Below are 13879 nucleotides of genomic sequence, written 5' to 3'. Positions count from 1 at the left end.
GGCTGAGGCCATTACAGAGCAGTTGACCACCACCTGCTGGTAACACAAACCAGTGGCTCTAAACAAGGACCCAAAGCCTTACAATCAAATTCCTAGGACAAGAGAAACGTTTAGAATCAGATAATTGAATTGCTATGAAATCAGCAGTAGAAATGACTTTGATTTTCATGTGAGAAAATGTGCTGGAACAAGAAAGAAACTTATTTTTATCAACCCGCTCTCTCCCCACTGTCTCACCAGAGCTGCTGGAATTGCGGGAGGAAAGCCAGTGAGACGTGCAGCGGCTGCAACACGGCTCGCTACTGCGGCTCCTTCTGCCAACACAAAGACTGGGAGAAGCACCACCACGTCTGTGGTCAGGGCCTGCAGGGGCTGCCCGGGGGCAGCAGCGTCCCCCTAGGCACCCCCTCTTCCAACTCCGCGGCATCGAGTGCACCCCCCACCCACCCGGAGAGCACTCCACCAGGACCCCTGTCCCTGGTGGGCCAGAGCAGTATCGCGGGAGGGGCTGGCAGCGGCAGTGGAAGTGTCTCAGCCAGCCCCAAGGAGAGCAGTTCCAGCAGTGCCTCTCGCTCCACAACTCCAGCTACCCCCGCCCTACTCGACGCCACCTCCCGCTGACGTCCGACCCTCGTCCCCTCCCTGCATACTGATGCGATAGTGCCCACTTGCCACACAAAACCAAACTGAGGAATCTCCGCCGCATACTGCTCCCTTTCTTCTTGCCCTCCTTCAGTCCTTATTTCCCCCTTATCCTGAGCTCTTCTGAAAATCTTCTCACTACCTGACGACTTGTTTTATCTTGTCACCATCCACGCCCCAACAACAGAAAAAATGTTTATTTCTGTCTATGTCTCTTTATCAACCACAAAAAACAAAAATTCCAGCTCGGGGTTGAGTGTAGTGGAAAGCATGAAAAGTGTCTCCTTTCTCTGTGTTCAGTCACAGAAACATATCAGATGTGTTTTGCTGAAAAAAACATGAGCTTTGACTTGAAGGTGTGATTAACATACAGCCTCAGTAACATTGAGCACGACGAATACTGTCCACGTAAGGACGCAAGACAAGGGCTGCAGTAAGGCATCGTTGATGAGGGGATGACTAGGACGATTAGCACTTGGATTGGATTTCCCTTTAATTTAGCACCAATGAGAGAACAGCACCCAGCCCTGACATGTGCACTACCGGTCCAAACAGTTCGCTGATGTGGCACTTACTCCACAGTATCCTCACGGAGACAGGAAAGGAAAATATTACCTTTTTTTTTTTTTTTCCTTTCAAATGGATGAGGGAAGGGGAAACGCGATTAATTCTTCAGAAACACAGCTTAGTATTTATTAAATGTTTCTTTTTTGGCTTTAAGGGAAAATGAAGAAGTCCAAATATTCTAAATAAAGAATAATAGTGATGATGCTGACGATGATGATAAGGATATGAAAAATAAATTAATTTTAAACTGCTAACTACCTTGCTAGCGAGCCAAGAAAATCTACGCCGGACTCACCTCTCTGCACCATTGTGAACCCAAATGAATTCAAAGATGAAAAATAACATGATCCAAACCTTTGTATTACACTGCCAAAGTGAGTAAATAAGCGATAAGGAGAAGCACTCATCTTATAACCAAACGCAAAGCAACATCACCTCCTCAGCAGATAAGCCAGCCCTGAGAGGACCAGGCTGTGGGGACGGCTGCAGAAAAGGGACCCAGAGACAGTCGGACATTTTAAAGAAACAAAACGAAACGAAACTGTGACCTGCTTCGATCTGCAGCCCCCCCTCCTGCAGTCTGGACAAAAAAAAAAACCTACAGCGACTCCTCAGTGATGGCCCAGACTCGTGAATAATATGGACAATGCTGTGAACTTGAGAGAGACTTAAATGAAACGGATGGAAACCCTGCCACAGTGTGATTTTTTTTTTTTTTGTTTGTTTTTGTGAGCGGACAGAGAGAGAAAAAGAAAAAAAAAGGGAAAAGGGAAAAGCTACACAGCCTCGAAGGAGATGAAGATACACACATGGCAACGGAGCTGCCAAAAAACCTCAAAAAGAAGCTTGAAAACATTGTCCGAGAAACATACTGCAGAGACGCATGGGAAGATTGTTCCCAAGTCCTTTTTTTTTTTTTTTTTTTAAATGCTCCGCAACAAGGAGATATTTCAAGGAGTTGCTGTTACCTTTACATTCACTCCCTCCTTTTCCAAAGCATGACGAACAGATGAAGGAGCCTCGCGAAGGGTGGTGTAGACTTGGTTCTCCTCTCTCTTTCTACCTCCCCTCACCCCACACCTCCCTCCCACACTCCCCCTCCCCCCCCACCCCCGACTGCTTGACTCAAGTCTGCCCCCTGAACCCCAGCCTGCTTTTGGACAGCAGTCACGTGGGAAGACTTCAAAAACCTGCTTGTAGATATTGTTCCTCTTTTCAGATTTCAATAATGTCTCTTGTCGCTGATGTCCATATGTGCTGCCCTTGTGTATATCCAGAAAGACGGACTTTGTTTTGTTTGTTTTTTTTTGTTTTTTTTTGTTTTTTTTGTTTGTTTCCTCCTTTAAGTTCGGGCTGAGCAGTGAAGTCAGAGCAAGGACACTCGAGAGGAAGCCCCTCATTTTACTTCTTGTTTGATTTGTTGTATCTATATTAATGAGAAGAAAACCCCTCTTGTAGAATATTTTGTATTGCTCGCATTGTAAGACAGTGAGAGGACGGAGGTGCAATATGAAGAGAATTCAGCTACTGAATGGAACCTCAGCAACTGCCCATAGGGTGTCATATAATATAGATACATATAAATATATTTAAAGTAACATCAGTAACTTAATGTGAATGTACATAGTATTTAAAGAGGTCCAAAAATGTGTTTGCCAAATAACAGAAACCTTTAAAGATTAATGTCCAGAATATGATTTTCTCACAGTTCATTTGTTTTACTCAAATTATCTTTTTTTTTCCCTCTCATACAAGTTTAACAATTTTCACTCAAATCAAAGTGTCATGTGACCCTGAATGGAGGAGACTGTCGGTAACAGGGGTGAAGCGGCTCCACGCGGGCGCCCGATGCATGTAGCTGAGTGTGGATGAAATTCAGATGGAGGGTGGATGGACACCGCGAGATTTCCAGAGAATTTTTTCCTGACTGATTTTTCTCCGTTTGACCTTCTTCATTTGTATGAGGTAGCATAGTTTGGCCTCGGTGATGCCATTGTCATGTGCTTTATTCGACCCGGGGTGCGTTAACATCCTGCAGGAGGGGACTCGAGGATGTGTGGTGACGAAAAAATATTGTCCAAATATTTTACAGTAGTAATTGTCAAAGAGGGAAAAGTGGTGGTTTCAAATTCAGTTCCTTGACACCAAATTTAGTCCAACTTGATATGTCATGTCATCATCCTTTCCACTCAGATGCCACTTTAGTGACCATCTCTCTTGGTCTGCTTGGTCCCACCTGTGTGTGTGTGTGTGTGTGTGTGTGTGTGTGTGTGTGTGTGTGTGTGTGTGTGTGTGTGTGTGTGTGTGTGTGTGTGTGTGTGTGGTTAGGAGTGTTTGTTTGCCCCAAGGTGCAGGACTCACCGTTACTGTAGGATTAAGTGATTTACCAGTATTAAGCTACAGTAAACCTCAAAGCTAATTTTGATACCCAATATTCTCTGAAATGTTTCTCTCTCTCTTTTTTCTTCTTTTTTCAGCCCTTACCACATGCTCCAGCAAAATGATTGCCTCTTGCCTCTGAATGTGTGTTAAACATCCTCAAGGCCTCTGCTTAAAGGATAAGTTGCCGCATAGATAAAAACTCAAACATTATCTTGTCAGCCCTTTGCCAGTGAGAAGTCTGGCATGGTCTCTCATTGTACAAAACAACGCTGCAGTAGATGGGGACTTGTTTTAAATAATACAAAACAACCAAAAGAAAGCATAAAATGGCTCCAAACGCAAAATTCAAGTCTCTGGAGGCCACAAAAAAGTGATTTGAAATAAAAGTTATCACACCCTTTTCTAGTTGAAATCTTGCTAGTGAAGTGAAAAAAACACACACTGTCTGAAGTGAGCGTACAAACTGGACCACGTATCAAGGGTGTAAAAAGTCTTCTCAAGGAAATGTTTTATATATCGGGGCTTCCTGAGACTAGGATTATGTCAGAAAAGCTCTATGGAGCCATTTTATGTTTTTAAAAACAAGTTCCCGTCTACTTCAGTTGTTTAGGAAAACGCTGCAACCCTGACTTGCTGTGGTGAACTTGTCCTTTAAAGCAACAGAGGGCTTGTAGCAGCCACATTCACACAAATGTTACATTGATCATTGTAAACTCTCCATGATTGGCCTCACACACACTTGGACCAAACTTTGAAAAAAAAAAAAAAAATAGGTAACTGCCTTTCATTCATTGCCAGATGCATAAAGTGATTTTTTTCTTTTTGGACTGTAACTCAAATGGGATAAGCTACAAGGTACCCCTGAATCTGTGTGTAGCATCTGTGTATGTGTCATAATGACCATGATTTGGTATTGACCTCAGCCTATTTGTGTCCTTTTTCCACTCCGATGTCTAATTCCTCCACTTCTACTACCACAGACCACTCTTCATAACCCCCCCCAACCCCCCCTCACACTAGCTACCTCCTGTGACCATACAGCTAACCACCAGGAGAGGTTGACCTGGACTTTGAAAAAGCTGGGCTGACAGCAGACACGGAAGCGCGCATTCAAAAGCGAAGGTGTATGAAAACAAAACTGAAGCGTTGAAAGGAATTGCCATTACTCGTGATGTAGAAGATTTATTCTTGCCAGACCTCAACTTTTTGATCACATCTAACCAAACTGATACTGCTGAGACTAAGGAACAGGCACACACACACACACACACACACACACAGCTGAACACAGAATCAACCATGACATGCCATTTATTGTCCAAAACCAATAAAAGCACAGACCAAAGTACTCCTGCATCGCCATAGTAGGCTTTGACACAGTGTGTTTTTACAGACCAGAAATAAAAAGGTTGGAGCTCCACTACACCGGTTAACCAAAGTGTCTGAAATACACACAATCAGGGCACAAGAGTGACGAGCACACTCAATGAAACTTTTCAAATGTGTAGAAGTCATATTCAAGCAATCAAAGCGCTTGTTGTCTACATATTGAATAGTGCTTCTGTGTGAAAAAAAAAAAATGGAAGCGTCTCCTTTGGAAAAAATCTACTGATTGCGTGTTCTTACAGTTACAAAGCCTTGCAGAGATAAGATGAATACATGGTGGGTGTGTGTTTGCGGGTGAATGCTGATATGTGTGTGTGTTTTTGTAAGAAAAGAAGTATTTTTCTTTTGTCTCTGTACAAACTACTTGAAACCTTCAGAGCTTTAATGAAACATCTATAGTGGCAGATCGATTCACAATATGTAGCAACAGCTTTTGTGCAGTAAAACACAGCGTTTGCATACAATATTTGCATCCGCGCGACGATGTAATGACAGTTCCATTCAACTCTTAAGTGCTTTGCGCGCACCTCCTCGTCTGCAAGTAAGCCTTCATTTAACTAAACAAAGCCAAACCCCACAGACCTGTTACAAATGACCAAAATGCAACCAAAAGCTACAACTTCCTTCTTCAGATTTCTTTTTCTTTTGGTTTCTGTGTTACATCCCGGCGTTGGAGAACTTCACACGAGGCTGCCGTCCTGCAAAGATCGGAGCTTTGGAGGAAAGAGCAAACTGTCCGCTCTCCTCCTGATTCGACAGGGGAGAAAAGATCAGATCAGATGTTCTGGTCAGCTGGGTGGTCAGCATCATGAAGTCATGGAACAGATGAGATCCGTGCCGAGGTGTCATCTGTTTTTCTCCGATGGCAAACGCACAAGGGCTCTGTTGTTGTGAATACCATCCGAGGGTCCCTGAACACTTCACATCAGCCACTTTTCTATTTGTTTAACGATGTACATGATATGGGCAAAACGCATGTTTAGAAAAGACAAATATTAGCAGGTTGGCATTTGTCTCCCCCTTACCCCAACCAATAACTCTACCAATGAAGTTTCAAGGCTCATCTGATGTGATGGTGACATGTCCCTCCTGTGAAACAGGCACTGATGAATAGCTACAGTAGAAAGCTAAAGAGGCAAACAGTGGATATAGCACTTGTTTTCCCAAAAGCCATGGCTCAGGATGGTCCTGTTTTTACCTTTACATGAATTGAAAAAAAAAAAAAAAAGGTTTATGGTTTTATATGTGTAGGGAAGCATTCTATACTGTATTGTGCAATACATTATTACAGAAAAAAACATGTTTCTGTAGGAAAGGTTGGCGCTTTGAAGATCTTTCTCCTTTTCTTTTTGTTTCCCTCCTCAAAAGGTCCTGTTGCCGTTTTTAGATGAAGTTAACTGTGCCAGAAGAATTAAATTCTGATTTGTATTTATTTCTTGCATGCTTTCCTCCCTGTTGCTAATACCGCTCTTTAACTGTTCGCTCTGTTGGATGTGTGAAGCTGTAAAACATTCTAATTCAGGTTATTGTCTGTGTTGAACAATGTAACTGTGTAATTAAAACATGAAATGAAATATTCATCACTCGCGATGCTTTTCTTCCTTACATGCTGAGACAACATCAACAGAAGAGGGAAATTACACATTGTTATACGATCAATGTTAATGTGTAAGCTTCAGGAGTCATGCGGTTGCGTTCCCTCATGTCTACATGAATATGATAGTAGATAAAGAAAAAAAAAATATTCCAACTATTCCATACACTTAACAAACCATTATTCAACAATTCATTATTAAGCTCACATCTTATAGGGACACATGTTCACACAAATTGTGTTGTTCTTGTTCAAGTCAACTAAGTCAATTAAAAATGGCATTTTCTCTATTTATACCTATTGAACTCTTGCACCAGGTTCATCATCCTCTTCAGTATGAGCTGCTGATGAGCCGATCAGTATCAGCTTGTGCTGTGCAGTAGAACTCTGTTTATACCCACAGACTGTTAAATTATAGAGTCTCCACTGATAAAACATGTCCATCCAAAATTTGCACAAAACTTTGAGGATGTTTCAAGTCGATGCAGCGGTGCAGCCATGAAACTGTTCTGGGTTTAAACAAGCTTCACTAAAGACTTAGAACAGCTGGTACCGTCGGACAGAATACTGTGATTCTTTCAACCTGAAAGTTACTTCAGTAGAAATAAAAGTGGAAACCTTTCCCATGTCCTCTTTTTTAAAGTTTTTTTTTTTTTATTCTTCTGGTCAAACCTGCAATAACTGTACTTCTCCCCACATGAGATTTGTTTAGGACCTGTACATGTTGGGCCTTGTTCATCTGACTATTTTAACACATAAAACCAGAACCAACTGCAGTCTTTTTCATATTTAGAATACATGAAGGTGGTGTAGACACTGAACAGACTTTTGATTAGTTGCAGTAGGAGAACATAGATAAATCGTTAATGACGGGATCCTGTCATTACTCACGTTGGGTCACTGTCATGTCTTACTGACACAACTGTGCTTTTCCTGCTATAACAAATCAAAATGTCTGATGTGAAGTCATTTATCTCACCCTCATGCCGAAAGTTGGGTGATAGTTCCGTGACCTTCAAAACATTTCAGGAGATCCACAGCAAAGCGGTGTTGCAGCGTTTTGTTTTGAACAACTTCAAAATGATCTGTGGGCTTGAGTACGCTGGACGAGCTGTAAAGAGCCATTTTATGTTGCGCTCTGTGTTTTTTTCTTTTTTTTTACATTTAAAAAAATGTGCCCATCTACTTAGGTTGTTAAGGAAAACTCTGATTTGCTGTGAAGCTCCAGAAATGTTTTGATGACTACAAAACATCACCTGATTTTCCTTCAGCAAATATTTACAGAAGTAATAAGGCAATAACGTTAAACTTAGATGTAGTAATTTTATATATTCTCATATATAGGTCAACTGACATTGTTTGATGTGAGCAAGTTAACTGGTGCTGCTAATATAAACAAAGTGAAACAGTATGATACTGTGTTGTCCTCTGGGGACAGTTTGTTTATTCAGTTTATTTGGTCTTGAAAATCTATAAATCCCTCTAAGTTCCTCATCTGTTAAAATGTCTCTCTCAAAACTAAGTAGTGTGGTCTCACTGCCACTATCACATGAAATCTCTGAGCATAAGAGTTTCCCATGAGTGTATCTGTAAAACCAGAGTGACAGTAAATAAATCTTGAATCACCTTTAGGGAGATAAGAAGAAGTTAGTAAAAAGGTTCTGAGGATTACTGCAAAATGTCCTGAGACTTTTGTTAAATACTAGCGATATAGTGAATAGTTAAAAGGTTTAAATCAGAATAAAAAGATGTTCACTGACTCATTCTATTTATGCCTAAACAATCTAAATATACAAACTCTTGTCATGACAGAATAAACCAGTAAACAAACTGACCTCAAAGGACAACACAATTTCATACTATGTTCATATGTGGTGGACCCTGCCACCTTTCTTCACTACTTTCTTCCTTTTATTTGCATGTGGTAGGGACTGGCAGAAAAAAAGCAAGACTGCACTTTTAAAGGGGCTCTATGTGGTTTTGTAGAATAAATTAGTGTTTACACTATTAATGAGGTAATAATGAAAATCAGAGATATGCATTTTCTCCAAAAAATAACAAAAAAAAACAAAACAACAACTGTAAAATAAGGTCCACAGAAATAAAACAGTAAGAAACTGTTTTGTCCTTTAAAGGTTTGTTTGATTATTCAGTTCATTTAGTCATAAAAACAAAGAGAGATTGTTTACTTAGTTTGTTTAGGCACAAGGTCAGTGAAGATCTTTCTCTTCTGATTAAAACATATTCCCCAAAACTGCACAGTGCACCTTTGAATGACACCACAAATTACACTGTTTACATTTGGCGGACCCTGCCACCTTTCTAGCTTCAATCAGTGTTCTCTGGACTTTATTGTCCTCTGAGAACAGCTGCTTTATTCAGTTATGGACAAGATCAATATTTCTCACTTTGTATTATTACCCCATTAAATATTATAAATAATAAATAATAAAAATTCTGAGTCTGAATTTTGTGCCACAAAAAAACCCACAAAGAGCCCCTTTAAAGTCTGTTTTATTCCGAAGAATGAGGCCGTTTTCTATAAATGTATATGGCATTACTATAGGAGTAATAAAAATGGGGGGACCAGGGGCGTGGGGTGGGGCAGCGGATGGGGATGGGCCCCCTCTCTGACGCGCCACTGGGACGTAGACGCCCTCCTCCAGCGCGTCTCTCTCACGTGCGCGCTTCTTGTCAATCAATCCAGCGCGTGATGAGTCTCGCTCACAGGTGATATCTATTAGCCTCACATGCCGTCAGGTGTCGCGTCTGTGGACCATCAGCCCGCTCCCCAGCTGCCAGAGACACATTTTTCGGCGTTTCTTGCGCGTGTGTGTGTGCAGGCTGCAGTCGGCTTTGCAGATGCCATGTTCGAGCAGTGAGAATGGCGGAAAATCATCTGGAGTACGGCTACCTGGAGGGCGAGTCCATCGGGGAGCATTTCGCCGAGGACCCGGTGGGTATTGATGAAAACGGTGCCGTCGCGTTTGTTCTTTTTTTTTTTTTTAGCACGCACGTCAGTAGGGCGAGCTAATGACGACGACCACGTTGAGCAAAAACAAACCAAAAAAAAACAAAAAACCTCGCTATGCTGTGTGTGTAGTATCGCTGTATCGCTGATGCACGCTTTTTGTGCAGAGGACGACATCAGCGAGCCATATCCCGGCTGACATGCTGCATCTCCCGGTGTGACGGCACACAGCTAGCTCGCACAGAGAGCGGGCTGTGCGTTGTGCAGCAGGCACCGGAGTGATGCTTTCAGGTGATCATGTTGTGTTCAGACTCTCAGGCCAGCTGCATGTGAAACTGTGACGCCTGTCTGAGCACACTGAAGTGTGACTGACTCAGATTTCTACTCACTGAGATTTGAATAAGTAGGCCACAGCTCCTGAAACATGTGGTGCTTTTTACCAAAATATTTGCATTGGTAACTTTTGTTCAGAAAAGAACCTTCTGGTCATTTGATTTTCATAACACTGAAAGGCCTTCACATGTGTCCATGACAATTAGACAGATGTACACGATCAGAATTGGTGAGGGATATGGGCGCATACATGCATTTGCATAGATATGAAGTAAAAGTCAGTGAAAATGTGTTGCATTACTTTTGGGGACCAAAAATATTAACGGTAAATAAAAATTCCAATATGTTGCAGAATAAAGAAGTGAAGCACTAAAACATCCCAGTATCCCTCACTAAATCTGAGCACTGTATGTCAAATAAAAGTTAAATAGGCCTCAAGTACAATAAGGCCGCTGCCACTCCAAAATGAAAATTCAGTCATTAACTACTCATCTTCATGCTTGATGGAAAGTTGGAAGAATTTTTGAAGTACACAGATTAGGACTTGTTTTAAAAATGTAAACAAACCAACAACAAAAATCTGAAATGGCTGCATAAATCTTGTCTAGCGTATTCCAAGTCTCAGGAATTCCTGAGATCCCAAATCATCTTGAAAAGGCACCATTTGTACCTTTTTTTAAAAAAAAAAAAAAAAAAATTGATTGCTTTATCTGAAATCTTCACTACAGTTGTTGAACTAAAAGTAGTAGCATCTGAAGTTGGTGCACAGGCTTGACTGCATGCCGAGAGCGCAAATAACATTTTATCAAATCAGTCTGGGACCTCGGGGCTTTCAAAGACCTGGATTGCGAAGGTCAAGTAGTATGGAGAAGTTTTTAGTTTTACTTCTTTTTACATTTTCAGTCAAGTCCCTATCTGCTTCAGCTGTTTAGGGAGAACGGTGCAACACTGTTTTGTTGTGAAGCTCAAGAAAAGTTTTATGGCCAAAGAAACTTGACCTGAATTTACATCAACATGACTGCGAGGAGATAATGACTGAATTTTTGTTTATGGGACAACTTATCTTTATATGTTAGGGCAAACAACTTTTTCATTCTCAAACCAATCACTGTCCCTGTGTGACTTTTTTGTGCTCATTGATTCAGAGAGTGACCAGTTTAGTTTTCAGCGCAGTATTCTGCTTTAGTCAAGCACAACTTCATGCTCTGACGTCCACACTTGTTTTCTCAGGAGCTGGCAGCCATCAAGGCCAGGGTTCAGGAGCTGGAGATGGAAGAAGAGACGGAGAGACTGAAGGAGGAGGAGAGGTGTGATGCAGGAGATATGCAGCTCCTGACCAGCAGCCCTCGACCTGGTGAGACGGCCCTCAGGGGGCCTCGCGGTTTGTTATTGTGTCATATTGTTGTACAACCAAATGCTGATCAGGCGTTTGGGAAGCCTCGACAGTGTATTCTTAACGGGGTGTGTAGCATCGCAGCCTCCAGGCAGGTGAGCTAGCCGCCTCCCCCGCCATCTGGCTAACACCTGGGACACTTCACATGTGCCTCATCACTGCCCAATGAGACGAAGCAGTGAGCCCCAGAGAACCAGAAGGGTCCTCCCTCGCTGCCTGTGGCGATTTTCTGCCTCTGTGCATCTCTTCATCCCTTTCGCCCTCCCCTTCCTCTTTTTTTTTTTTTGGTTCCCCCTCAAAACAGCAACACAATCAGAGGGGAGCCAGATTCTGAGATGATACAAGAAATCCATGATGTGGCGATGAAAAATCTTTTTCTTTCACCTGTGGTGACCACGTGTGTAGACAGTTCATATGTAGCATGCACAAAAGCAGCCTGTATAATTGTTTTGTTTCCTCCACAGGACCTTTCTACAACATGACTCCTGAGGAGAGGATAGATGCAGACAACAGATCAGTCTATGTTGGAAATGTAAGACTTGTATATCTGTCTTTTCTTCATATTGAGCATGTTTTTGTTTTTGTCACTCATCTGATCTGACACACTGACACAAATCCCAGGTAGACTATGGTGCTACCGCAGACGAGTTGGAGATTCACTTCAATGGCTGTGGTCCCGTCAACCGTGTGACCATCCTGTGTGACAGGTTCTCCGGCCATCCAAAAGGGTGCGTTTATACTTTTGGCACTGTTTGACTAAAGATTTGGCATCCAAGTTTACTTGTCATTGGCGTTCTCTCTTTTCTTTTCCCAGCTTTGCCTACATCGAGTTCTCTGATCGAGACTCTGTGCATAGTGCTATTGGTTTGCACGAGACCATGTTCAGAGGAAGAGTCCTTAAGGTGAGGAGTATTTATGTTAGATGACATGACATCACTGGAGCTTCCTCTGGAGCCACAGAGGGCTTTATACTACTTCCTTCACATGCAGTAGTACTCCTCAAGACCTGCTGACACACTTATGTGGATAATTGGTTAGTTACCCTTTAAGGATAGACAGTCAGGTATAGGATTGTGACTGGGGGACAAACTCTCAAAGGAGACTCAGAGCTCAAGTGATGCCCATGTATAGCCCACATTTCACTTCCTCTTACCCCAATTTATTTGTGAAACACATTTTGTTACTTGCAAAAACTTAGTCACCGTTTGGTGGAAGTAAATTCAAAAAGTCATTGTACAGTACTTTGGAGTCTACTTATGTTCCTCTTTTAAAGCAAACCACTCACATAACCTATTTAACTGTAATTTTCCTTCATTTGAGCTGGTCTCTTGCATATGAATAAATTCCACTTTATTGTCTTTGCATCAGTACATTAGGTTTTCTCTTCCATTACTGTTGAATATCAATCACGGCTCATCTTTAAACACTAACAGATTATCCTAAACGGTGAAGTTAAAAAAAAAAGCAGAACTGCAACAAAGTTATTTTTATCAAGTTCAGCAACTCTGTGGAACTTCTTCTTCTCCTCGAAGCCAGTTGTTTGTTAGCTATTGTTGCTTTCTCTAAGCAAACCGAGAGAGGTGCTGAGAGGAAGCACTTTATAAAGTCACATCCTTACGACTAACCTCACAAAGAAGTCCACAGTCTGGCAACATTGAACAACTTAATCTTCCACGGGCTTGTATAGGCAATGAGAAAGACCGGAATTTAAATATTGTAATTTCCTTGACATCTTCAAAATGCTGTTGTGCACCAGACAGTGGAAAGCCCCAAGACGTTTTATTTACAATCATAAATGTCAAAGGAAATGTTTGACATTTCACCTAAAGGACTGAACTGACTGTTGCAGCTCTGTAAAAATATGCTCTTTGGCCTGCAGGTTATGCCCAAGAGGACCAACATGCCAGGCATCAGTACCACAGACAGGGGAGGACACAGAGGCGGTGGTGGCGGTGGCGGCCACCCCAGAGGCAGAGGACGTGGTTACCGTCCACCCCGATATCAGAGCAGCTCTCGAGGCAGGTTCCGCTACCAGTCAACTAGGCCACAGCATCAAACGCCCCACCCTTACTACGGAGGCCCCTCAGTGGGAAAGAGACAGTGGGGACACATGGACTACCACGAACAGATGCCTAAACGTTACCCATGTCTCCTTCTCATCACCCCGCCTTCAGAGGAGTTGGGGGCAGGTTCGAGTGGACAGCACTACCCTCAACAGCGCTAGCAGAACCCCCAGCATATACATACTTACATGGGTGAACAAAACTGATCATTTTAAAGAAGTGTTTCCAGGCAATACTGAGTTGAGCATCATGTGAGAGGCAGCAGAGACAACTTTGCATCCCTTCATCAGTCCTTCAAATAGGTGCGATGTGAAAACTGGGGTCAGGTGTTTAATTATAAGCTTTTGTTGCCGTGAATGCATGGGACAATCCTCAAATTGTTATGCAGTTTGCGTCTCATTTTTATAACTTGATGCGAATGTATTGTGTTGCTGCCTGCAATGTTACGTGTAAATTCTCCCTATGTATAACTTAAGTTATTTGCTATGTAAGTGAATGAATAAATAAATAATGATCCGGTGATTCATTTGTAGTAAAATGACATACGC

General features: G+C 42.2%; 2 protein-coding genes across 11 annotated transcripts in view; both read left to right on the top strand.

Annotated features, from left to right (window-relative positions):
• The window catches only part of cbfa2t3 (CBFA2/RUNX1 partner transcriptional co-repressor 3), a 44207-nt gene extending 37650 nt beyond the window's left edge, over positions 1 to 6557 (top strand). For 7 of the 10 annotated variants that reach the window (XM_037095790.1, XM_037095795.1, XM_037095794.1 and 4 more), the window contains one exon: positions 232 to 6557. In XM_037095790.1, the coding sequence (XP_036951685.1) occupies positions 232 to 621 (390 nt within the window). In that variant the 3' untranslated portion in view covers positions 622 to 6557. The remainder of the gene's footprint in view (positions 1 to 231) is intronic. The other 3 variants (XM_037095798.1, XM_037095793.1, XM_037095791.1) reach the window with 2 other exon arrangements.
• A 2717-nt stretch (positions 6558 to 9274) lies between these two features.
• On the top strand, positions 9275 to 13853 carry pabpn1l (PABPN1 like, cytoplasmic). The gene is made up of 6 exons (XM_037095624.1): positions 9275 to 9527; positions 11106 to 11229; positions 11733 to 11800; positions 11890 to 11996; positions 12083 to 12170; positions 13148 to 13853. The coding sequence occupies exons 1-6, from the start codon at positions 9456 to 9458 to the stop codon at positions 13490 to 13492; spliced, it is 804 nt and encodes a 267-aa protein (XP_036951519.1). The 5' UTR covers positions 9275 to 9455; the 3' UTR covers positions 13493 to 13853.
• Positions 13854 to 13879: the final 26 nt, after the last annotated feature.

Source organism: Acanthopagrus latus, chromosome 4, assembly GCF_904848185.1.
Source record: "Acanthopagrus latus isolate v.2019 chromosome 4, fAcaLat1.1, whole genome shotgun sequence".
NCBI lineage: Eukaryota > Metazoa > Chordata > Actinopteri > Spariformes > Sparidae > Acanthopagrus > Acanthopagrus latus.
The sequence above is the reverse complement of the archived record's forward strand: the minus strand, read 5'-3'. Positions and strand labels throughout refer to the sequence as shown.

What these genes read in the sequence shown, in the direction of transcription:
- pabpn1l (XM_037095624.1), top strand. Translation starts at nt 9,456, where the DNA reads ATGGCGGAAAATCATCTGGAGTACGGCTACCTGGAGGGCGAGTCCATC. An exon ending in GATCAGTCTATGTTGGAAAT is followed by an intron (nt 11,801 to 11,889) that starts GTAAGACTTGTA and finishes CACAAATCCCAG; the next exon opens with GTAGACTATGGTGCTACCGC. An exon ending in TCAGAGGAAGAGTCCTTAAG is followed by an intron (nt 12,171 to 13,147) that starts GTGAGGAGTATT and finishes TTTGGCCTGCAG; the next exon opens with GTTATGCCCAAGAGGACCAA.